Here is a 26,051-nt window from a genome sequence, read left to right as displayed (position 1 = left end):
GCAGAAATAACACTTTTTTTGACTCCTGTTCTCCATCAGGTCCCCTGAGTGTTGAATTTCTGGCAGACAGTGTTCCATAGGGAGAACAAGAACCTCAGGCCTTTGGTTTGCAGTTGTTGTAAAAACCTGATTCTGGCTGTGGTGTAATTTAGCAGATTGAAATAGAGATACAGTAAATCTGTTGTACTCTCTTAGTGACTCAGTGAGCCTCCACTGGCAAAAGCTGCTCAGAATTTGGAATATTCTGTAATCCCTTCACATTTCCAGGGGATTTGTGTATTCCCAGTGTTGCAGTCACAGCTTGGAGGGGTATGTGTGCTGATAAGTGCATGTTGCTGGATGGGTGTATTTGAAACTACAGAGAGACAACAAGGAGAGAGGCAGCCAGAAGGATAAACAGCTCCTGGGGATGATTGAAGGGTTTGTGTGCACACAGCCATACATTTGTTTCAGACAAGTATGGAGGAAAGGTGAGTAATAACAGCCCTGTTGCTCCTGATGCTGAAAACACACCAGCACAGAGCGTGCAGGAATGGGGACTTTAGGTGGTGCATGTTTGATGGAGCACACTTCTGTTTCCAAGGTGGGATGTACAAATTATCCCGGTCGGACTTCGGGTCAACCAGTGCTGAGATTTTGTGGGAACCTCTGAGTTTATTTTCCTTGTGATAGAAGTGTGATAAGTTACTATCTGGGTGCAATTTTATGGCGTACAAAAGGAAAATGTTGCCCGAGAGTCCATCCAGTCTTTGTGAGATTTCCACATTAACCTGGTGTGAAATGTGGCTCAGCCTTGGATGCCATCAGAACTTTAAAACACTTGGGGGGGGTTCTGCAGCTGAAATTTGACAACGATTTTTTTTCAGACCACAAGTCCTGGAGAAAAGCCAGACAGGAATTCCTGTGCCATGCTTTGTTCTATTTTGGGGTGTGTGTTTTGTTTTGGGGGGACAGCAGTTCAGTCCCTCCCCGTGTTCTGGGGCACTGGGTTTCCATCGGTGCCAGTGGCAGGCTGTGAGTTTGGGCAGCTCCTTTGAGTTGTTTGTGCATTTTGGTGCTGCGGGGAGCTCTGTCTGTCCTGTGTCCCTTTCCCAGAGCCGAGGGGGCATTGGCAGCTTTTGGGGTGGGGATGGTTTAGAGGGGATTGTCAGAGCGTGCCTGGCCAGGGTGTGAGGGTGGCAGTGCTGCAGTGTCCCCAGGGTCCAGGGACAGAGGGTGGCAGTGTCACAATGTCCCCATGGCTCACAGACAGAGGGTGGCAGTGTCAGAATGTCCCCATGGCTCACAGACAGAGGGTGGCAGTGTCACAATGTCCCCAGTGCCCAGGGACAGAGGGTGGCAGTGCCGCAGTGTCCCCAGTGCCCGGGACAGAGGGTGGCAGTGTCACAATGTCCCCATGGCTCACAGACAGAGGGTGGCAGTGTCACAATGTCCCCAGTGCCCAGGGACAGAGGGTGGCAGTGCCGCAGTGTCCCCAGTGCCCGGGACAGAGGGTGGCAGTGTCACAATGTCCCCAGGGCTCACAGACAGAGGGTGGCAGTGCCGCAGTGTCCCAGGGACAGGAGGACAGGGTCGCTCACCTTCTGGGCGCGGCGCTTGTCGGCGCGCTGGTTCTGGTGGTAGATGCGGCTGAAGTTGGAGACGATGACGGGCACGGGCAGCGCGATCACCAGCACCCCGCTCAGCGAGCAGATGGAGCCAAAGATCTTCCCTGCGATGGTCTTGGGCACCATGTCACCGTACCTGCGGCACGAACACAGCGAGAGCCTCCCTCAGAGCCAGCCTGCCGGGTCCCCGCAGCCAGCAGGGTGGCACTGACAGGGGACGGCTCCTGGTGCCACCCTGCCCTGCCTGGCAGCTCTGTGCAGAGCAGAGCTCCGAGCTGCTCCAGGCACTGCTGGGTGCTCAAATTCCCACCTCGCTGCTCCTGCTCCCACCTGTCCATGCAGGTGAGCTCCAGCAAACCCCGAGCTCCGCCCGTGCTGGGGAGCGGGTTCGTGTATTTATTTTCATTCCCTGGTATCCAGGTGCGAATGAGCACTGATTTACGCTTCCGTTCCAGACCCCAGCGGTTTCCCTGCCATCTGCACAGTCAGAAATTTGGGGGTTGTTCAAAGTCTGCATTCAGTAAAAGGTGAATTCTCAGGGATATGAGACGAGATGAAAAATATTCATACAAAGCTCTGCATTGGGTTGGACCCAACAATCTTCTGCTGTCATTTGTGCTGCATAAAGAGCACGTGGAGCTGCTGGAGCAAGTGCAGAGGAGGCCGTGGAGATGCTCTGAGGGCTGGAGCCCCTCTGCTCTGGAGAAGATCTGAAAACTCAAAATTGAAATCTAGAGAAGCCCCTGTTTGCTACCAGATGATATTGGGGATTTCTGTGGTTATCTTTGAGATGTTCTGGTGCTTGCTGCAGCAAATGTTGAAAAGATAAATGATTTATTGCTATTGAGGTTTTATTTTTACATTTGATGTCAGTCTATGACCAACAAAGAGCTTTGAGGGGAATAGAATTGAGCTAAGAATACTTCACATCCAAGAGGAAAAACAAACATTCCAAAACACCTTTTTTATCAGCTGAACTTCTTGTCCCCATGAAGAACTTGTTACTATGAGGGGCTGAATAAGAGCAGGACTCCTTGCATGTTAAATCTTCAGGTACAATTAGCCAAGGCTTATTTATGCCAGTCAGAATCCTTCTGACCTCACCCACATCAAAACCCCTCAAATACCTCAAATCAATAGATTGCTCTTCATGCCCATGAACTTTTTAGCTGCTGCTTTATGCAAAGATCATCTCAAAGCTCTTGCTAAGTGACAAGTTCTTCTACCTCATTTAACACTGGTCTAAAAAAAAAAATCTCACTTTTCTCCTGCTGGCCCTTAACACAATAAGGCTGAAAATTAATCATATGCCTCAAACATGATCTCAGTGACCTGGAGCACGGAGAAAAAGCCCTTCTGTGCATTTGTAGAGAGTATAATAGTAAGTGTCTGGCTGACAGTCTGTCTCAGGGAGTTTTGCTCTTACATGCACACCGAGAGTTACCTCATTACCTGGGACTTCAGAGAAGGGGCTTTAAAACACCACCAGGAAAGATGAAACCCTTGGAGCAGGAAGGGTTTTGTGGGGAGATGGAGAAGTTCATTTGCAGAAGCTGTGAGAGCTGCTGCACTGAGGAGCTGTGCAGTGGCTGCAGCTCGGGGACAGGAGCTGGCCGTGGTGGCCCCGGTTCAGTGTCCGGTGACACTGCAGCTCTCCCTGGAGCATCCCCCTGCACTCCTCCCTCTGGGGATCTCCTGCCCTGGACTTCAGCCCCTTGGGAACTTCTCTGCCTCACTGGGCTGTCCTTGACCTGGAACTGTCAGCCCTGAGGTTTGGGAATATCTCAGCTTTGTTTGTCAGAGGCAAACCCAGCTGGGCTCGATGTCCATCCCTTCCCTGACTGAGGCCTCCCTTGCTTTTGGCAGGCTTGGGATGAGCCTCTGAAGCCAAAATTGTTCTGCTCCTCTATTGACATCCACAGCTCCTGCAGTATTTATTGCTGGAGAGAACTATTTCTCTCCTGATGCTACCGCAAGGTACTAATGGCCCTGTGGCATATTTGTATCAGGTACAGTGCCAAATAAACTCAGCTATTGGATTTCGGTTGGTACTAATTAGGCATTTCAAACCCAAAACTTCTTTTCCCCAGACTGGAATGAGAGAACTCAGCTTTCCCGTTAATTTGTTTAGTAAAAGGCGACTTGTCATCTAAAAAACTTCTACAGAAAATGCATTTTAAGGAATTCATCAATAATCTCATCAGAGCAGCGAGAAGATAGAGGACTTGGGTAATGATTGACATTCAGAGGGTCTAGGGGGGTGTTTGAGCTGTGAGTTCCATAGGATTTAATGTGACCTCCAGTAAATCACTGCAACTTTCTGTACCTCAACTCCCCAACATAAACTTCAGCTAAATCCCTAAACAGCCAAACCAGGGGAAAAAAATCAGAAAATGACTTTAAAGAGGTCACTCTTTAGACTGGAAAACACTGCATGTAGAACTTCAACTTCTTTATTATTATTGTTATTATTTTATTTCTCGTGTGATTTCTGTGTTCTTTAGCTAGAAAAGGGGTCGGGTGTCACTCACCCTAATTAGCAGCTATTAGTCTTGACAACATAATGTGCTGTTGTTTTTCTCTCTGCCAGCAGAGAAGTGTGATCAAATAGAGGTCCTTGCTCCCCAGCCCTGGTTTTAGCCACAGAGGTGTCTGGGCACCGCTCAGGTCCCCAGCTGGAGACAGCGATAAATAAATAAGGTGCCGAAGAGCTCATCAAATGACTCACTCTAAAAATAGCCCTGGCAGCGTCTCCGATGATGTGCGCACGTCCACAGCCCTGGAAGCAGGCAGCTGCGGGAAAAGCTGGAGGGTCTCACGGCACAGGGGCAGGAGGAGGCAGGGGCACAGCTCCGCGCTGACCACGGAGCAGCTTTGCAGAGGATGCTCTTTCCCAGCAGCCTTTTTATTGCTCCGGCTTTTGACCCTGGACGAGGCGCAGAGCCGGGAGGGGCTGCCGGTGGTAAACTGCCCCCAGCACGGAGCTGCCGAGCCCCTGGGTTTTTCTTCAGGCGGGGAAGGGGCTCTGAGCTCTCCCTGGAGCCTTCTGTCCCGCGGGGGAGCGCTCCCAGCAATCCCAGCCCATATTTCACAGGACGGCTGATGGACTTGACCCCTCCGGGCTCGTCCCTGCAGCTCTGGGACCCCAGGAGCAGGGAGGGGGGCAGCCCCTTCCTTCCCAGCCGCAGAGCTTCAGCTGCAGCCCCGCTGCCCTGGCCGGGGCTGCGCAGGCTCGGCTGTACCTGGGCAGGTGCCGGGGTGGGCGCTGGGGCCGGGGGCTCAGCCAGCCCAGGGCAGGCTGTGCTGTTCCCGGCCACGCTGCTCCAGAGCTCGGGGACCTCGGGGCGACCAGGGCTGCAAATGCCTGGGGGTTCCACGCCCGGGGAAAGCTGAAATGTCTCCTGCAGCTGGGAACAGAGACAGTGCTCTCCCCCGATTCAGTATTTGTGCCTCGCACGGCATTAACAGCTCTCTGGGAGCTGCTTTATCTCTCTAACCTTTTGCCCGACACAGGAGAGGCAAAAGAAGATTTTGCTCCAGCCTGTAAGCGTCTGCTTTTAGGACAATAGGACAGAATAATATCATTATGTACTGTACAATAGACCACGATTTTGAAAGGCTTTTGCAGAAAGAGCTGGAATAAAGCATGGAATTAGCATGTAGGTTTCCAGGTGCGAGAGATCCCTTTTTATACTCCAAGTAATTCACTCGGCAATGTTGTGATTCACACAAAGGAGAGGAAAGTGGCTAAAATTCATCTAGAAGGTTCAGTGGCATTGCCGGACTGTGAATATTGCACGTGACAGCTCCTGTCCCCCCATTTCATGGGTGCAAGTCCAAAGTAATCTTGTTAATCGTGCTTTGAGCCCCCAGTGAAATAATGATTGTGTCACTTCCAATGATCCAAGCACTGCTCATTGCTCCCTGCGTCCTGCACGTGGTGAAGGAGCAGGGAATTAACAGCTCTGGCGGGGGCTGGGGTACCTGGATCTTGGGTTTAGGGTTTAATTCATCATTCCTCATCCACCCTGCAGGAATGAGCCCCCCAAATCTCACCTGCGCTGCTCGGCCACCCAATGCTTTGGGTTGGTAGGGACCTTAAAAAAGCCATTTATTCAGCCCCTGCAGTGAGCAGGGACTGCTCAGAACCCTGTCCTCTGACCTCGAGTGTCCCCAGGGGTGTCCAGCTGTGCTTCATCGGATCCCAGAGGCACAGACTGGTTTGGGCTGGGACCTTGGGGCTCCTGGTGCCTCCTGCAAGGCTGAGCTGAAAACAGAGCCACGATGGCTTTGAACAGAGAATCTGCAAACAGGCTGTCAAACGCCAGCCCTGAACAGTAAATCAGCCGTGGCAGGGGAACTACAGAGCCTATTTCATGCTAGGATTCTTTTACATTAAATATACTTATTTTCTGCCTTGTTTGGAGCTGGGCAGCTCCCCAGCTGGGTATTCAACTGCGAGATCTGGCATGGTTTCACACTACTGTTTTCTTTTTCTCTGGCATAATTCATTTGCTAATGTTTTCATGGATGCTCTAGAAATTCTCCTGCAATTCCATCCCTCAGCCTGGCTGTGAGGGATGAGGGCTGGAGATGCCTATCAGCTCTAGCAGCAGCAGCTTATCTTCAGCACTTGGATTCACTTTGAATTTTACTAAAGCCATGGTCAGAAGTTGCTTAGTAGGGATTTTCCAGGTAAAGTTGCCTTTTTGATGTTGTTGTGGTTTATAAAATTCATATTTCTTACTGACTTTCGTGTGATAAAAGGACAGAGATGATTCACAATTGTCCTCCTCTGAGGAGAAGCAAGTTCTGTTGCTTCCATAATGGTGAGAATTAGGAAAAGAGGAGGGTTGTTCCCTGCTGGATTTCCCAGGGTAGCCTGTACCAGCCCTCACCAAAGCCAAATCAAGGGATGAGGTGAATTTGGAGTCAGTTGTAGGTTGCTTGTTCCTCCAGCTGTACAGAAAAGGTGACCTGAGAGCAGCTGGTGGCTGGAATATTCCTTACACCAACAGCAGGCCCTGCCCAAGGAAACAGGAATGTTTGTGTGGCCTCAGGAATAAATTAAATAGGTTATTTAATACGCAAAGGTGGAGAATACTCAATATATTCACTCACTGGTTCCGTTTATTCCTCCTGGCTTGGATCAGCTTCTCAGCCTGTAGGCAGTTAAAACAGATGGTCTGAATTTGGGTAACATTCAGACCTTGAGTTGAAGCTAAAAATGGAATTTCATTGGCAAGAAAAGTAGGTCAGAAAGCTAAAGCCCCTAGTCCTAAAATGATGAAAGGCTTCTAATCAAGTGTTCCCTATTACCATTCATTAAAGGGAGCAGGGGAAGAAATGTCATTAGAGGCCTTTGCAAAAGGGATTACAAGGGGACTGTGAGGATCCTGCAAGGAGACCCTGCAGAGCTCTTGTGGTGTGACATGAGACAGCCACGGGCACTGACTGCCCACGTCCTGCAGCCTGGGCTGGACCTGGCAGTGGGCAATGGTTCTGTTCACTGGGATGCAATGGTTCTGTTCACTGGGATGCAATGGTTCTGTTCACTGGGATGGAATGGTTCTGTTCAGGGGATGCAATGGTTCTGTTCAGGGGATGGAATGGTTCTGTTCACTGGGATGGAATGGTTCTGTTCAGGGGATGCAATGGTTCTGTTCACTGGGATGGAATGGTTCTGTTCAGGGGATAGAATGGTTCTGTTCAGGGGATGCAATGGTTCTGTTCAGGGGATAGAATGGTTCTGTTCACTGGGATGCAATGGTTCTGTTCACTGGGATGGAATGGTTCTGTTCAGGGGATGCAATGGTTCTGTTCACTGGGATGGAATGGTTCTGTTCACTGGGATGGAATGGTTCTGTTCACTGGGATGCAATGGTTCTGTTCAGGGGATGGAATGGTTCTGTTCACTGGGATGGAATGGTTCTGTTCACTGGGATGCAATGGTTCTGTTCACTGGGATGCAATGGTTCTGTTCACTGGGATGGAATAGTTCTGTTCAGGGGATGGAATGGTTCTGTTCACTGGGATGCAATGGTTCTGTTCACTGGGATGGAATGGTTCTGTTCAGGGGCTGCAATGGTTCTGTTCAGGGGATGGAATGGTTCTGTTCACTGGGATGGAATGGTTCTGTTCACTGGGATGCAATGGTTCTGTTCACTGGGATGGAATGGTTCTGTTCACTGGGATGGAATGGTTCTGTTCAGGGGATGCAATGGTTCTGTTCACTGGGATGGAATGGTTCTGTTCACTGGGATGGAATGGTTCTGTTCACTGGGATGCAATGGTTCTGTTCAGGGGATGGAATGGTTCTGTTCAGGGGATGGAATGGTTCTGTTCAGGGGATGCAATGGTTCTGTTCAGGGGATGGAATGGTTCTGTTCACTGGGATGCAATGGTTCTGTTCAGGGGCTGCAATGGTTCTGTTCACTGGGATGGAATGGTTCTGTTCACTGGGATGGAATGGTTCTGTTCACTGGGATGGAATGGTTCTGTTCAGGGGATGGAATGGTTCTGTTCACTGGGATAGAATGGTTCTGTTCACTGGGATGGAATGGTTCTGTTCAGGGGATGCAATGGTTCTGTTCACTGGGATGGAATGGTTCTGTTCACTGGGATGCAATGGTTCTGTTCACTGGGATGCAATGGTTCTGTTCACTGGGATAGAATGGTTCTGTTCACTGGGATGCAATGGTTCTGTTCAGGGGATGCAATGGTTCTGTTCAGGGGATGCAATGGTTCTGTTCACTGGGATGCAATGGTTCTGTTCACTGGGATGCAATGGTTCTGTTCACTGGGATAGAATGGTTCTGTTCACTGGGATGCAATGGTTCTGTTCAGGGGATGCAATGGTTCTGTTCAGGGGATGCAATGGTTCTGTTCACTGGGATGGAATGGTTCTGTTCACTGGGATGCAATGGTTCTGTTCAGGGGCTGCAATGGTTCTGTTCAGGGGCTGCAATGGTTCTGTTCACTGGGATGGAATGGTTCTGTTCACTGGGATGCAATGGTTCTGTTCAGGGGATGGAATGGTTCTGTTCACTGGGATGGAATGGTTCTGTTCACTGGGATGGAATGGTTCTGTTCACTGGGATGCAATGGTTCTGTTCACTGGGATGGAATGGTTCTGTTCACTGGGATAGAATGGTTCTGTTCACTGGGATGCAATGGTTCTGTTCAGGGGATGCAATGGTTCTGTTCACTGGGATGCAATGGTTCTGTTCAGGGGATGCAATGGTTCTGTTCAGGGGATGCAATGGTTCTGTTCACTGGGATGGAATGGTTCTGTTCAGGGGATGCAATGGTTCTGTTCACTGGGATGGAATGGTTCTGTTCACTGGGATGCAATGGTTCTGTTCACTGGGATGCAATGGTTCTGTTCAGGGGATGCAATGGTTCTGTTCACTGGGATGGAATGGTTCTGTTCAGGGGATGCAATGGTTCTGTTCAGGGGATGCAATGGTTCTGTTCACTGGGATGCAATGGTTCTGTTCAGGGGATGCAATGGTTCTGTTCACTGGGATGCAATGGTTCTGTTCAGGGGATGCAATGGTTCTGTTCACTGGGATGGAATGGTTCTGTTCACTGGGATGCAATGGTTCTGTTCAGGGGATGCAATGGTTCTGTTCACTGGGATGTAACCCTTCATGTTGTGCTTGAGAGGAGCCTCTGATCAGTGCTCAGGTCATTCCTCCCCTAATTCCCCTCTCCTCTGTCCTCCCTGATCAGGCTCTGGGGTTTTGGTGCCTCTGCAGGCTGGGACTTGCTCAAAGCTGACACTAACCCAGGCCTGTCTTTGCTCACCGTGCTTTCCAAACCTGTGCCAGCTGCCGAAGCCTTGCTCTGCTGGAGCTCCAGGAATTGTTCAAAGCCAATGGGGACCTCTCCCAGTTCCCCCAGTGCTCCCAGTCCATGGGAGCTCCCAGTCCAGCTCATGGCCTCAGCCTGTCCCTGCTCTGGGATGGGGATGGGAACTGGGGATGGGGATGAGGACGAGGATGAAGATGTGCTGATTCACAGGTGCTTTGGGCAAGTCCGAGGTGATGGTCAGAGGGTCAGAGGTGTCCTCTGCTGGCTGTTCCCACCTTCCTCATCCTCAGGCACCGCTGCCACCAGGGCAGGCAGCCAAGCTGGGAGTGAGATCTGCAACGTCCCATGCCCTGGAACTCAGGGATGTTTGCAGGGCAATTTGCTGCTTAGCACAAATTGCAGTTTACTGTGTCATGCCCATCTCACTGACGGAAAACAGATGTTGCCTTTCTTTATGATAGCTCAGGTTTTTCCATGGAACTTGCTAAAGCACTGAATTTTTTTAAACAGGAAGATAAAGGGAATTCTAAACTGTTGATCTGACAGTTATTCAGAGAAAAAGTGGAATTTACTTCAGTGTAGAACCAATATAAGAAAAGCTGAATTTCACTTTAGAGAAAATACCTCCAGTCTCAAAAGGCAGTTAAGCATGGAGGTTTTTTCCTGATGTTGTTTATAAATTCAGCTCTTCAGAGGAAGCTCTATTCCCTTTCGTTCTTGCAAAGCTGATAATCTGGCAAAAAGTAATCTCAGGTTTTTTTTGCTTCATGTCATCTACAATTTTGATCCTCAGATCTCAGTTTCAGCAGTGATAGATGTGTCAGATAAAGATTTCTAAGACTTTTTTGTTTGTTTGTTTGTTTTCTTTGTTAGCCTGCTGAATTTCTGTTTTACCCCAGGGCAGTGAGGGGCTCATTTGGGGTTTATTTCTCTGGTTTACCCCAGGGCAGGGCAGGCTGTAGGGCCAGCTCTGGGGTCACAAGCAGGGCAAGGGCCCTTCCCACCCGACCATCCAGGGATCCAGGGAGCAGCACCTTGGCACTCCCACAGCTGGAATTTGGGATCCAGGGAGCAGCACCTTGGCATTCCCACAGCTGGAATTTCGGGATCCAGGGAGCAGCACCTTGGCACTCCCACAGCTGGAATTTGGGATCCAGAGAGCAGCACCTTGGCACTCCCACAGCTGGAATTTCGGGATCCAGGGAGCAGCACCTTGGCATTCCCACAGCTGGAATTTGGGATCCAGGGAGCAGCACCTTGGCATTCCCACAGCTGGAATTTCGGGATCCAGGGAGCAGCACCTTGGCACTCCCACAGCTGGAATTTGGGATCCAGAGAGCAGCACCTTGGCACTCCCACAGCTGGAATTTCTCCTTGTGACCCAAAGTAAAACTTCCTGCCTTGCTGTTCTCCACAGCCATCAAGCATCAAGATCATGCTTGAAATACGAGGAAAAATCCTGAGTATTTTTGTCCATCTGATTCTGGCATCTGGCATGAGAACAACTGAGTGCTGCTCAGTAATGCCCACTCTTTAAAAAGTGTTTGTTTTAATGGAAAATAAAATGTCCCAGATTAAGGCATTATTTATTTCTGGCTGCACACACTAAAGGCCTTTTAAATTACTTCATTCATTATTAATTCAAGCAGAATCCTCATATTACTTGGAGTGAAAACCTTACACAATTACCTGCTCAGAGAATTCTTTTTCTTTTTTTTTCCATCTTAACTCTCTGTAAAAGGAATCTTTTTGGAGAACATACAGGCTGGAGAGGGCAGGCAGTGCATTGAGCAATTAGATTTTTCTCCTAATAGCAGGGCTGAAGGCTCCCTGCCCTGTCTTAAATCCTTAACTGTGGTGTCAGCTTAAAGGAAATGCTGGGGTTTTTCTTTCATTTTATCCTCATCTTTTTCTTTTCTGTCTTTTTAAGCAGCTTGAGTGTCCATGCTGAGCCATGTCACATTCCAAATGATCCACATACTGTGCATTTTAATGAGTTGCTAACACTGATTATACAAAAAGCAATCTCAGAAATATTTACTGAGTAAAAAAAAAAAATTAAAAAGAGCCTTTGGGGAGCTAATTAGCTTTTTAAGAATTGGCTTTTTGAAAGCTTCAGACTCTGGAGAAGTTGAACTTGGAATCAGTTTCAAAGAAGTTGAAGGAGTGACTGGAAGAAAAGGGAGTGAGTTGTAATGGAGTATTTATTTGTAACAGAGTATTCCACATCCCACATTCCCTGTGCAGGGCTGGAGATGCACTGGAAGCTGAATATGGAATAGATCATATCTAGAGAGACAAGAAATGGAATTATGATGCAGAGAAAAGCCACGTAGTGCCTGGATCTTTTGTCAAGTCTCTGCAGCCTTTCTGAGGGCTGAGCTGCTGGCCAGGTCCCTCCACCAGGATTTCTCTAAATTTTGATATTTAAAACCCACTGCGTTCCAGCGCCAAGGAAATTCCAGTTAGTTTGGGACAGAGCTGATTAAAGTTTCCCTTTCCTGAGATGTAAATTGCAATCCAAGGTCTCCATAGTCCCTGAGTATTTACTTCTGTTCCTTCCAAGGGAAAACGATCCCAATAATGTGACATTTGTCATCGGATGGTAACAGATAAAAGGAATTAAGAATTTACTTGGATCAGGCGTGCATTGCCAATAAAATCCATATTCCAGTGGCAGGAGGGGCTGCAGGAGCATCCAAGAGCTCGTGCTGCAGTTAAGCTCTGCAGAAACTTTGAGCGCAGACCGGGAATGGAAGGGACAAATCCTGTTAATAATGGGCCAAATGTCAATCCAGAAATTCAAACACGGGACCGGTCCTCGTGGGCTGGCTCTGTGTGCCCAGGATATTACTGAGATCAGGAAGATTTGGCAGGAGCTGGCTTCGTTGCCCTTCAGTGAAATCCCAAATAACATTGCAAATGTTGCCAAGGCGTGCAGGGGGCAGCTGGGGGCTCTGGATCTCTCTTTTAGAGCTGGGCAGGGAGAGTTTGGGAGCTCTGAGCCCGAGCCTTTCCTTCAGGCAGAGCACAACCAGGGGACTGGGGTGTCCTGCAGGGATTTCATGGGATCAGGCAAGGGTTTGGGTGGGCAGGGACCTCAGAGCCCACCCATCCCACCCTGCCATGGCAGGGACACCTCCCCCTGTCCCAGGCTGCTCCAGCCCCAGTGTCCAACCTTGGGCACTGCCAGGGATCCAGGGGCAGCCACAGCTGCTCTGGGAGCTCCATCCCAGCCTCACAGGCAGGAATTCCTTCCCAAAATCCCATCCGGCCCTGCCCTCTGGGATGGGATCCATTCCCTGTGTCCTGTCCCTCCGGCCCTTGTTAAAATCCCCTCTCGTTTGCTGGAGGCTCCTTTGGGCACGTCCTGCTGGTTCTGCTCCATCCCAGCCCCCGTGTGAGCACAATCCCAGCGGGCAGGGCTCCATTTTCAGAGGTAATTGAGCTCCTGAGAGGGATCACCGAAGCACTGGTGCGGGCCTAATGCTATTTGCATCTTTACACACCTCTTTAATTCTGCAAATCTGGCCAGAGATGCTCCGTGGGTTCCAAAACCCACTCTGGGTTTGGCTCACGTCAGCCAAGGCAGGACCAAGCTGCAGCAGAGGCAGGGACTGAACAGGAGACCCCAGGAAAAGCTGGGAGGGGGCACCGGGGTCTCATCCAGACCCCGAGATCTCACCCAGACCCCGGGGTCCCACCCAGACCCCGAGATCTCACCCAGACCCCGGGGTCTCACCCAGACCCCGGGGTCTCACCCAGACCCCGGGGTCCCACCCAGACCTCGGGGTCTCACCCAGACCCTGAGATCTCACCCAGACCTCGGGATCTCAACCAGACCCCGGGGTCCCACCCAGACCCCGAGATCTCACCCAGACCCTGAGATCTCACCCAGACCCTGAGATCTCACCCAGACCCTGAGATCTCACCCAGACCCCGGGGTCTCACCCAGACCCTGAGGTCTCACCCAGACCCTGAGATCTCACCCAGACCCCAGGGTCTCACCCAGACCCCGGGGTCCCACCCAGACCTCGGGGTCCCACCCAGACCCCGGGGTCCCACCCAGGGAGTTCCCTCTGCAGTGCAGGAGCCTCGCTGCCTTTGTTCCACCTCGCTGAGGAACTTAATGACTCCTCCTTAATGATCTTATTGAAAGAAATGCGAATGCCAGCTCTGAGAGCAGGTGCAGACCTGTGCTGCACAAGGGCTGTGCTTGCAGGACCACCATCCCATCCCTCCCAGTCCCATTTCCTCTGTTCCTGGGCTGGAAGGTGTGCGTGGGGCTGGGTTAACTACAGGCTTTATTAAAATGCTGAATGACTTCAGCATTCCTTCCTCAGAGTTCTGCTCCCTCTGCTTTTTTTCCTATGAATAAAATTTGAATTTTTGGAAGCCTTGAAATCAATTCCCCCCCCCCCCCTCTCATTTCATGTATAGCAGAATAAAAAAATAATAAATCCCTGAGAAATCCAGGTGCCCTCTGCAAAGTCACTTTGTGCAGGGCAGCAGAGGTTGTCACAGAAGACAGTGAAAACAAATAGCTGTTTCTTACGCTCTCCACTCTTTCATCTTTTATCTCTTTTATCTTCTTTATTTAAAAAAGGTGAGCTTTAAACACCACACTGCCATAGGAAGTTTATTCTAATAAGCGTGTGGCAGCCAAATCAAAGAATCTTTTTGTTCAGGTGGAAGCCAAACTGAGCCCACGATTTTCTGCTGTTTCCCGTGAGAGCAGCCGGGAGTGAGCAGAGCCTTGGGGTTCAGTGCCAGGACAAGGGCAGGGTTAGGAGGGCACTGGGGGACGTTCCTGCCCGGAGCAGCTGTGGCTGGGAGCCCAGGGACAGAGGGACGTGTCCCTGCCGGGGCAGGGGGTCGGAGGCTCCCGAAGGTCCCTCCCAGCCCCAGCTCCGGCCTTGCTGAGGGTCAGGATGGAGCAGCTCGGGCGCCCGGTGCTGCTCTGCAGAGCTCAGGAAGGGCAGGGCAGGGTCCATCCCTGCCAGCGCTGACCACGAGTGACCACGGGTCACAAACCCTCTGAGCCCTCCCTCGGAGCGCCACGAGCTCAGGATCCTCCTCTGGCTGGACTTGGGAGCATCTTCTCCATTTGTTCCCCTGAGCAGGTTTAATAACACACAGATAATTTTCCTGAGTAAGAAATAAAATTCACCTACGTGCTGCCAGATCGACGCCTCCAGGGAAGTGTTCTGAGTCTAGAGCTGCTTGAATATTTTATTCTATTTCAGGTTTTTTTTTTTTTTTCAAAGATTGACTAAAGGACTGTGCTCATGTGTGTCAGTTTTGCTTGAAATGTTTTGGACTTTTGTTAGGAAACAAAACAATCGAAACCACAAACTTTTTAAATGAAAGTAACAAAAGCCAATCAGGAATAGAGGCTGGTTTGTGAATACTTCAATTTCTTTTGTCTGTATTTGATTAAAAGCACCTCAGATTTAACAGGATTTTTCTTTCACATAGAAAGAAAATGAAGAAGAAAAATAGCCCTGCCTGAAAGTCCCTGTTATTTTCTTCTTCGTTGGAGTGTTTTATCATTCTCAGCAAAAACTAGGCACAGTTGTCAAAGTTTGCCGGTGATGGATAGTGTCACCTTAAATGTTACCAGTCAAAACTTGTTTTCTGCTCTTCCCTCCTGCAGAATGCAGGCAGGCATTTAGCCAGGGTGTGAAATTCCCTTCGGTGCAGCTGGGGCAGCAGGGCCAGCTCTGTCCCAGTGCCCTGCAGGGGGGTCTGGGCAGGCACCGGGGCCATCCCAGCCTCGGGGGGCTCTGGGCTGGGGGACCCTGAGCTCGCCCAGCCTGGGGCTCTGGGGATGTCCCCTGGCCCTGGGGATGTCCCCTGGCCCTGGAAATGTCCCCTGGCTCTGGGACTGTCCCCTGGCCCTGGGACTGTGCCCTGGCCCTGGAAATGTCCCCTGGCCCTGGAAATGTCCCCTGGCCCTGGGAATGTCCCCTGGCCCTGGGACTGTGCCCTGGCCCTGGAAATGTCCCCTGGCCCTGGGACTGTGCCCTGGCCCTGGGAATGTCCCCTGGCCCTGGAAATGTCCCCTGGCCCTGGGACTGTCCCCTGGCCCTGGGACTGTCCCCTGGTTCTGGGAATGTCCCCTGGCTCTGGGGATGTCCCCTGGTTCTGGGACTGTCCCCTGGTTCTGGGAATGTCCCCTGGCTCTGGAAATGTCCCCTGGCCCTGGGACTGTCCCCTGGCCCTGGGACTGTCCCCTGGTTCTGGGAATGTCCCCTGGCTCTGGGGATGTCCCCTGGCCCTGGGACTGTCCCCTGGTTCTGGGACTGTCCCCTGGCCCTGGGAATGTCCCCTGGTTCTGGGACTGTGCCCTGGCCCTGGGACTGTCCCCTGGCCCTGGGAATGTCCCCTGGTTCTGGGACTGTCCCCTGGCCCTGGGACTGTCCCCTGGTTCTGGGAATGTCCCCTGGTTCTGGGACTGTGCCCTGGCCCTGGGACTGTCCCCTGGCTCTGGGACTGTCCCCTGGCTCTGGGAATGTCCATCCCTCAGTGCACAGCTGCTGTCCCCCAGGGGACAGAGGGTGTCCTGTGTGTTCCCCATGTGTTCTCTGTGAGTTCTGTGTGTTCTGTGCTCCCCGTGTGTTCCCAATGTGTTCCCCATGCGTCCCCTGTGTGTTCCATGTATGTTCCATGTATGTTCCCTGTGTGTTCCCCGTGTGTCCCCAGGTGCTCCCTGTGTGTTCCATGTATGTTCCCTGTGAGTTCCATGTATGTCTCCTGTGTGTCCCCCATGTGTCCCCCATGTGTTCCCTGTGTGCTCCCTGTGTGTTCCATGTATGTCTCCCATGTGTCCCCCATGTGTCCCCCATGTGTTCCCCGTGTGTCCCCCATGTGTTCCATGTATGTCCCCCGTGTGTCCCCTGTGTGTCCCCCATGTGTCCCCCATGTGTTCCCTGTGTGTTCCATGTATGTCCCCCGTGTGTCCCCTGTGTGTCCCCCACGTGTCCCCTGTGTGTTCCCTGTGTGTTCCATGTATGTCCCCCGTGTGTTCCCTGTGTTCCCTGCTCACTGCAGCCTCACACACCCTGCCCCAAGCTCCTCTCCTCAGGTAACTCTCCCAAAGTTGATGCTGAACTTTTGTCCTCACCAATGTGTTCCTCCCAGATGGGAAGGCAGACAGCTTGTGCTGAAAATTAACTTGCTAATAAAAATAATTAGTACGCGGAGGGACAATCACCCAAATCAAACCCTGCTTTGTTTCTCTAAGTGTGTGTGAGCACTGCATGAATAGCAGCAGATTATAAGAATAAATCACTCGAGATCTGCATCTCGGGACCCAGCTGAATGATGCCTCTTGTCTCTCTAGATACCTCAGGCCCTTTCCTTTGTATTTTTGCATTCAAACAGCCACATTTTTATGCACATTCATAAGTATTTCATAAGAAAACGAATCCCTCAGTTGTCTGGTTTGTTTTCACGACTGCACAATGCAATTACCATTTTGCAGCTTCCACCAGTAAATCTTTTGTCTAGTCCTAAATCCCCTTCCTGGCCCTTCCCATCACAGCTTGTACAGTTGGGAAATTCACAGCTTCCCTGTCAGCAGGTTTTATTTTCTAATTCCCTTCCTGTCCTAGAAGATTCTTCATCATTACTTGCACAATCTGAGATTTAAACCATCCTCTGTTGCTTCATTCCCACATCTGCTGTGAAGAATTTCCCCTTTCCCCCTGAGCCTGTGTTTTCTCTCAGATCTCCCAGGAGCAAGGTGAGCATTCCTGAGATGTCCTTTCCTTCCTGTTGCTATTTGTGCACCTTGGCAAGTTGAGCTTTTTCCTGCAGATCCGGCACACCCTGAGCTGAGTCTGCCTCCGTGCCTCCATAAAACACTTGCCTGTGAATTCATTCTGTGGCAATTACTGATTCCCCATCCTCCCTGCAGGTACCAGCCACCACAGATACCTTTATTGGAATTTATCTCTGGCAGTGATGTGCAGCAGCCTCATTTCCCAAGGTGATTTTGGAATAAACAAGCCAACAAAACTCAAGTCAAAGCAGAACATAAAACCCCTCAAACAAACAGCCAGAGCCCAGGGCTACAGCAGGCTTTTTATTTCTTGCCTTTGCCCTGGAGAAGGGAGGGATGCCAGGGTCCATGGGCCTGGCAGTGTGTCCTGGATCTGGCAGGGATTTCTGTGGTGATGGGCACAGGGGCTCCTGTTTTCCTAAAATCCAACCTGAACCTCCCCTCGAGGCTGTTTCCTCTTGTCCTGAGGCTTCTTACCTGGGAGAAGAACTAATGGGAATAAATGGGAAACAAACCAGATTTTTAACTCTCCCTGCTTTAGGAAAATCAGTGGCTGATCTTTAAGCTGCTGGATTCAGCACATGGATTTCCTCTGATTTTGGCACATTTTGTGCCTTTTTTTATCCTGGGGGCAGTTAAGCCCCTGCAAGTTTAAACCCTCTTTTATCCAGTGCTGGATCAAAAATGCCTTCTAAAAATATCTCACATTTGAGCAGCTCTTAGAGGAATCACCTTTTCCTCACTTTGAGGAAGACAGGCAGGAGAACAGAAGTGCTTCCCCAAACTGCGGAGCTGCTGAAATTTGGGATGAACCCCAGAATGGTTTGGGCTGGAAGGGGCCTTAAAAATCATCCCAGACAGGGGGCTTGGGGCTTGGGTCCAACATTTGTGCAGCTGCAGCTGTTTGTTCCTAAAAGGTGGGATCTTGAGGTCTTCTCCAACCTTTATGATCCCCTGTGCTTGGTTGTGGCTGCTGCAGGAACTCGGGCAGTGCATCCCCACTGCCCCTGCTGGGAGGGAATTCTCTGCTGCTTTGATTTCTGCAATGAAATAATTTCCTGTTGAAATGAATGGGTGGGCTTAGGTTTTAAAGGAACCAGAGTTTTCCCAGTGAAATGAGCCTTATTCCCATAATTTTATCTCATGTAAGAGCTCTGTCCCCTGAAGATGGAGGTGAAGCTCCCCTGCCCATCAGGGAGAGGAGCAGGTTTGATGTTGTGTCAGGAAAATGAGGGCAAAACTGGGGATGGCTTCACAGAGCTCACGTACCTCCAGCCTTTCTGGGATTTATGTTTTGTGATTTAAATTTTATTTATTTAGTCTAATAATTGTGCTTTGAACAGGAAAACAGTCTGATCCTTGTCTTTTCTCTGTCCTGTCCAAATCTCATCTGTAATACCAGAACAGCCAAAGTTCCTTGCCTTGCTGGTGGAACAGACTGCTTAAGCACTAAGCCCTGGTAATCCAGTTTGTTTTCCTACCAGTAACTGTGACATGAAGATATGCACAGCTTGTGCTTGATGTAAGCACTGAGATCATGACAGTGCTCCCAAATCCTTTTATTTTAAGATTTATTTAGTTGATAAACTTTACATATTCGTCCTTCATTTGTCATTTCTAGCAGGGATTTAGTGCAAAGGCAGCTGTGGGTTAAACCATCCCTTCCCTTGTGCCTGGAGATTTACTGGCATGGAGCACTGGAGGTGTCACCTGCAGGTGCAAAGCAAGAGGCTCTCAGGGATGGCACTTGTGGCTCTTTCTGTGACCTTGGGCAGCTCTTTTCTCCCTTTGTCTCACCTAAAAGTGAGGAGCAATCCTTCCCTGCCCTGATCCCCGGTGTTTCCTCCTGCTCTTTGTCTAAGGGACTCTGCTCTTTGCACTGACACTGTCCAGACACTATTTCCATCATCATTATTTACACTTAGATTAAGCATTCGTATTATTCAGTACGTGGCATTAATAATATCAAAATGCCATTTTATACAATATTTAAGATCAGAATTTCCTATTGGAAATCAATGAGAACATCTTCTTAAAAAATCAGTGACCTGAATGTCCCTTCTTCTTATATAAGAGGTGTCTAAATTTATCAGTGCTGATATCAGCTGCTGTGGTTACCTGGCTGCTCGTGGCTTGCACAGAGCCCTGGGATGTGTTTCTCACACAACCAGTTCCTGTCAGGAGAGGGTGACTTCTACCCTGCCCCAGGATTTCAGTGAATTCCTGGTTAGATTTAAAGCAGAAGCCTGCAGATGAAAGGCTCCAGCACCAGAATTGTTTGGCAGCCCTCTCCCAGGACACTCTGTCACCCTGCAGGGGCTGCTCCTCCCCAGTCCCACTGGGCTCAAGGTGACAGCAATTCCCTGCTCAGAGCACAACTTCATCCTCAGCAGAGCTGGGTCAGGGAGAGAGCCTCAATTCTATTCCCAGTGCTGCTGGAAAAGGCAGCTCCGTGTACCCTGAATTCAGGGTCAGAGCAGGGATGTGGAGTGATCAATGGCACTGCAAGCAAGGTCCCCCTCTGCTCTGCAATAAATCTGTGTACACTGCCCATGGTACACAACATTTACACTCTCACATCACAGAGGGATTCGGGCTCTGCTTGCTGAGCTGAACATTTTGTGTTTATCTGTGTGTTTATATATATATATCCTGTATCTGATTTGGTCTGGGGTGTAATCAGGAAAAAACTGCAGGGTAACCTCATCACCTCTAAGCATTCTATTGGGAAAATGGGCAGCACCAGCAGGAATTCAGATTAAAGATGTTAAAAAAATCATGTATCTTTCATCATTGCTTTCTTCCTCATTAAACATGGAGTTTGCTCATAAGCATTTACCACATTAAAAGGGAGAAATAGGTAAAAACAAATACTCTGCAATTAATTTCCCTTGAATTTCCCCAGAAGGTTTCACCTTAGCTTAATTTAACATCCCCTCCTTCCTCCCGGGCCCTCTGTTTGATGCAAAGGAGTGTGCAGGGTGGGTTTGTCCTGCAGCACTTCTCCAGTTTACACCAGGGCACAAGAAGTTGTTTGGGGAGCTCTTTAATATTCATAAGGTGTTCTTCACTGCTGTTTCAGATGTGGATTCCTGTAAGCTCCTCTGGGCAAGTAAATGGACTAGTTTGACTTTCAGTGATTTTTCACACATAACAAACTCAGTAGATAAGTAAGGGCTGGCCTTCAGCTGGGCAATTTTCAAAGTGCATTTATATTCATGAGTTGTCTGGCAGTCAGTATTTCACAGCCACAGGACAGTGTTTAGATTTACAAAAAGGGGACTTATGTGGAGCAAGCTCAGGGCTCTGGCCTTGGTGCTGCTCTAAGTGATATTTCTGTGCTTGGGTGCTTTGTCGTGTTGCTCTAAGTGATATTTCTGTGCTGGCTGTTTTCTTCCCCGTGGCTTTGCAGCACCGTGGCCATGGATGTGACGATGCCCTCCTGGGCAGGAGAGCAGTGTGTGCAGGGCAGGATGGAAGGACAAAACCCTGAACCTTCCTGAGCTCTAAAATCTGCTTTTTCACCTGCTCTGCTGCAGATTTGTTGTATGGGAGGGAATCTTTGGATTCTGAAGTTGCAAAAAAAAATAAATAAATAAAAAAAGGGAAGTTGTCCCCAAGTCCTGGTGGTTTGGGTGATCACGCTGTAGCTCTTGCTTGGAAGGATGTGATTGTTCTCCAAGCCCAGGCGTGCAGGGTCCTGTGCTCCAAGGAGCCAGCTCTGAGGGGAAGGAGTGCAGGAATCCCAACGCTCACACACATCCCAGCCTGAGCACTTCCCATAATGCTGTTTTGGAATCCTTGATTGACTTGAAAAGAACTTCTGCTTGTGTCTTTTTCTGTGAATCAGTCTCTCTCTGTCACTGCCTATTGTACAGAGGGGCTGGAAAACACTTGTTTAGAAATGCACGAGGTTATTTCTGCTGAAATAACCACCACACACACTTCCATGACACAATATTTTTTCCATGATTGTAGCACAATTACCCACAGGTAGAAATCAGAGGATGATTCTTCCAGCTATCCTAGAGATCGAATGGAAAAGTTGGTAATTTGGAGGCAGAAGCTTTGTTCAGTTCTGCAGAATTAGAATATTGAGCGGGGACAGGAGTGTCAGCTCAGGCCAATGCCCTGGGGAGGGGCAAAGCCCCAGCAGAGGGGTTGGCATCATCGTGGTGCTGCTTCCCAGGGAGGGATTGCAGCTGCCCCGAGGACTGGGGCTCAGGGAAGGGGCTCGGGGGAGAGGATCATGCAGAGAACCCTCTGGGCTGTGCTGGTTGTGAACCAGGGGATACGATCCTGGCCCAGGAGCCATTTTCCTACTTCACTGTGGTTTTCAAGTTGTTATTAATTAAGCATAACACTGTCTATGTGTTGATGCAGAGAGACCTTAGTCCTGGTGCAAGCCCTCCCATTTATTATTTATACAAGCATTTAAGAGCTCTGGCATATTTCAGTGGTAACACCAGGCACTTGTTTGCAAACCAGAATTAGTAACAAAAATATGATATACTTGAAAGGTGTTTTTTTTTTACATGCATGTGATTGCATGGGAATCATCCCTGGGTCACTGGAGGAACGAGGGAGAATGTGCTGTTTTCTGAAATTTTCACCTCTTATCTTCTATCTACAAATCAGAAAAGCCATTCAAGTCGGGGGTATTTCATATACCTACATGTGTATATATAAATATATATCTACATAGGGCTGCTGATTTAATTTATATATGCAGCAGGGGTTGGGTAAGAAGTAGAGGAGATTAATTGTGCTGCCTTATTAGAAACTCAGGAAATCTGATTGCCTTTCCCTGCCTGCTCCCACTCCCTGCTGGATGGATGGATGGATGGATGGATGGATGGATGGATGATGGATGGATGATGGATGGATGATGGATGGATGGATGGATGGATGGATGATGGATGGATGGATGATGGATGGATGGATGGATGGATGGATGATGGATGGATGATGGATGGATGGATGGATGGATGGATGGATGGATGGATGGATGATGGATGGATGATGGATGGATGGATGGATGGATGGATGATGGATGGATGATGGATGGATGGATGGATGGATGGATGATGGATGGATGATGGATGGATGATGGATGGATGATGGATGATGGATGGATGGATGATGGATGGATGATGGATGGATGGATGGATGGATGATGGATGGATGGATGGATGGATGGATGATGGATGATGGATGGATGGATGGATGTATGGATGATGGATGATGGATGATGGATGGATGATGGATGGATGGATGGATGGATGGATGGATGGATGATGGATGGATGATGGATGGATGATGGATGATGGATGATGGATGATGGATGGATGATGGATGATGGATGGATGGATGATGGATGATGGATGGATGATGGATGGATGATGGATGGATGGATGGATGGATGGATGGATGGATGGATGATGGATGGATGATGGATGGATGATGGATGGATGGATGATGGATGATGGATGATGGATGATGGATGGATGATGGATGGATGGATGGATGGATGGATGATGGATGGATGATGGATGGATGATGGATGGATGATGGATGGATGGATGGATGGATGGATGGATGGATGGATTCATGGATGGATGGACGGATGGATGATGGATGGATGGATGGATGATGGATGGATGGATGGATGGATGGATGGATGGATGATGGATGGATGGATGGATGGATGGATGGATGGATGGAACCATGGATGGAACCATGGATGGAACCATGGATGGAACCATGGATGGACGATGTGGATGGATTCTGCCTCCTCACACAGGGGATTACCCAGGCTGCTGCTGCAGGTTCAGAGAGCTTTAACTGCAGCTTTCCAAAGCCAGGGAATGAGCACTGGAGAAGTGAAGGCTCCTCGGAGAAGTGTCCCTGAGCAAAGCTGGGGGTGAAGCAGAAAATCTGCCTGGGGAAGGTCAGGGCTCCCAGCAATGTCCAAAAACTGGGAGGGAGGCAAAGAGCTCCAGGCAATCAGACCCAGGAAGGTTTTCACTTGCACCTCTGCACCCGTGAGAACAACGACAAATCTCCTGTCATGAGTAAAAACAACCAGCAGGACCCCAAGTCCCAGGAATAAAGGAAGGAAGCTGTATCACACATTCAGAGAAAACCCCAGTGATCCTGCACTACTGAGTGGAGGGAATTTTATGGTTGACTTTGAGGGAAGCAAAACAAGTCTTTGAACTGGGTTACTTCTTATTTTCATAGCACTGTAGAGAATATCTCCAGCTTATATGAAAACAAGTCAGTATTATCTTCACTTCCAGGGCACTGAAGCTTGGAGAGTGTGAGCCTTTGGAAAATCAAGCAGGAAATGGGTGACAGATTTGGGAACCAGACCTAAATTTCTCCAGCTTCAGCCCGGTGAAAGGACTTTGTAGAAACAAAGTGACTTTTTCTTGTGTTCTCCAAACGTGAGAATTCACATGATGAGCCTGAACCTCCTTTTCCAGCTCCTTTCTGGTGGGGTAAGTTAAGCACTCAGAAGTAGGTTGCAAAGGACTCGAGTGCTGAAGAACAAATATTCCTCTGGTGACTTCTTGGTGGCCTAGTTCTGGGCCAGCAAAGTCAGAGGAGACAGAACATTTCAAATCCCACTAAACAAACGCTGGAGGCACTTTGAGGAGAGGTCCAGGGAGAGACGCAAAGTGAAAAGACACCAGGGGTTCTGTAGGAGCTGTTCTGGGCTGTCGTGCAGCTCCTGGCAGAGCAGGAGGGCTCAGGAGGGGCCGGGCTGGCTCTGGAGATCAGCAGAGTGCACCTGAGCCACCTCCAGGGCCTCTTCTCCATCCCCTTCCCCTCTGAAATGAGGAATTGCTGCTGACCATGGGTTAATCCAGTCCTTCACTTTCATTATGTGCTTGGATGAATATTTGATTAGAAATGGGATTTAATTCTCAATAGAATGAAGGGAAAAGAGCCCTCCACCTGGGAAATGTGCCTGTGGTCACTAGGAACAGCTTCAGGTGTTTTCAAGGTGCAGAGGCTGCCTGCCCTTGGAATGCCCTTTCCCAGTGACTCACAGCCACAGCAGCCTGCTCTGCACGGGGGAGAGGGAGGATGCATGGTCCTGTATTTAAAGATTTTATGGGACATGAAATAATTTTGCTGGTTAAAAGCTAAACTTTATAGTGTTTCTATTTTTAATTAAATATTAATTGCAGAAGATGACTCTGGAATTGACTGTTCAGATCATTTAATCCATATAGATGACCTTTACGTTGAATTTATTCTCTCATGCTTACACTGCCCTTCAACCCCATCTGGGGACTGACCTCATCTGCCAGGCTCTTCCATTCTTAATTAGAAAGATGCCGAGCTTACGCTCCTCTTTAATGTTTATTAATGTTCCTGTGCTGAGGATCCTGCAGGAGCTGCTGATTGCTGCTATAAACTTTCCTTGGCACTTCTTTGTGTACAAACAGCCAAGTTATTCCTACACAGCTTTTGAGACTCGGGTGCACTTCAAAGGGCCAGGAAAGGGGGAACAGTTTCTCCTGAAGTTGAAAAGCAAACCCTCCTATGCTCCTTTGCTGGAACATAAGCATTACTTGAAAAATCCTTTTTTTTTTCTTTTTCCCTCTCCCAACTGTCTTAATTCAGTTCTTTTGATGCTGATAAGCAGCTTTGTGCAGCATGAAATTTGCTACCATGATTCTGAGTTGCCTGAGAACTGAGGTATAAAAACAAACCACTGGCCAGCAAGAAAATATGTGTCCATGTGCTGAGAGCTCTGAAAGGATTTGGTTCATTTGCGAAACTCTGTTGGCTGCTGTGAGATTTGATTCTGCTTCTCCTGTCGATGCACAAGCACTAGGATGGTTCAAGACTGAAAAGTTAATTAAAATGGGAAGTTAAGGAGGGGAACGACAAGTGCAAATCAGTCTGTTCTGTTTGCTTGTCTGTGGGACACCTGAGAGCAGAGACCTGCACCAAAGGGGAGGGCTTGCTTTGCACTTTAAATTACTTGAGCTCCTTTGGCACACCAGGCTTGTGGTTTCTACTGCTCTCCTGCTTCTGTGCATTGAATTATGTGAAGATAAAACCAGAAATTCCAGCCCAAAGCCCCAAAGAGCTGCTCCAGAGCACCAAGGGACTGCAGCAGGAGCCCAGAAGTGCTCTGGCTGCTGGAGTGTGACAGAGTCTCAGGAGCTTGGGTTGGGTTGAAGCCTCTGCCCAGCAGCCAGGACTGGTTTGGATGCTCCCAGCAGATTCTTTGGTCCAGAGACCAGCAATCACTGCTGTGCCCAAAAATCCTGGTGCTTCTGGTATGTCTGATGTCATTGCACAGAGCAGAGGAGGGAATGCAAAACAAGACAAAACATTTAAAGTTATTCCTTCAAAATCTGCTTTTGCCCTCTGGGGTGACAGCAACCACCTTCTGTGCTGTTCTATGCTTCTGAGGCATATCAGGGTGTTGTTTCAGTTTGGGGATTTGACACATGGATCAAGTCCCTTAAGCCTGCTCCTGTGGATTTGGAGATTTTTGTAAAGCTCAAATGCACAAAGCAGCTTCTGAGCTGTGGCTGCTGGATGGATCAATGCAACTGCATTTAACTTCTCAAGCAAAATCTGCCACGTTCCTCCTCTTGCATCCTCTCCTGGAGTTTCTGTTTAATGTTTGATAATACTGCTGCTGTGCTCACTGTTGTTTTCCAGCAACAGCCCCCCTAAAGCAGGCAAGAAATCCCTGAGAAGAAAAAGCCATGAGCTCTTCGAGCACATTTCCTAGACCTCTCTCTTGCTCTGCCCTCCAGTTCTAGCAGGGCTATCCTAATTCAAATCTCGACATAAACCAGCCAAGTTCT

The 26,051-nt window shown here is 49.2% G+C and overlaps 1 protein-coding gene across 2 annotated transcripts in view; it reads right to left on the bottom strand.

The window, feature by feature from the left end:
- The window catches only part of KCND3 (potassium voltage-gated channel subfamily D member 3), a 99,743-nt gene that overhangs the window by 21,828 nt on the left and 51,864 nt on the right, over positions 1 to 26,051 (bottom strand). For both annotated transcript variants that reach the window (XM_062509429.1, XM_062509430.1), the window contains exon 2: positions 1,581 to 1,743. In XM_062509429.1, coding sequence (XP_062365413.1) covers positions 1,581 to 1,743 — 163 coding nt within the window. The remainder of the gene's footprint in view (positions 1 to 1,580; positions 1,744 to 26,051) is intronic.

This window comes from Cinclus cinclus, chromosome 27 (assembly GCF_963662255.1).
Source record: "Cinclus cinclus chromosome 27, bCinCin1.1, whole genome shotgun sequence".
Taxonomy (NCBI): Eukaryota; Metazoa; Chordata; class Aves; order Passeriformes; family Cinclidae; genus Cinclus; species Cinclus cinclus.
The sequence above is the reverse complement of the archived record's forward strand: the minus strand, read 5'-3'. Positions and strand labels throughout refer to the sequence as shown.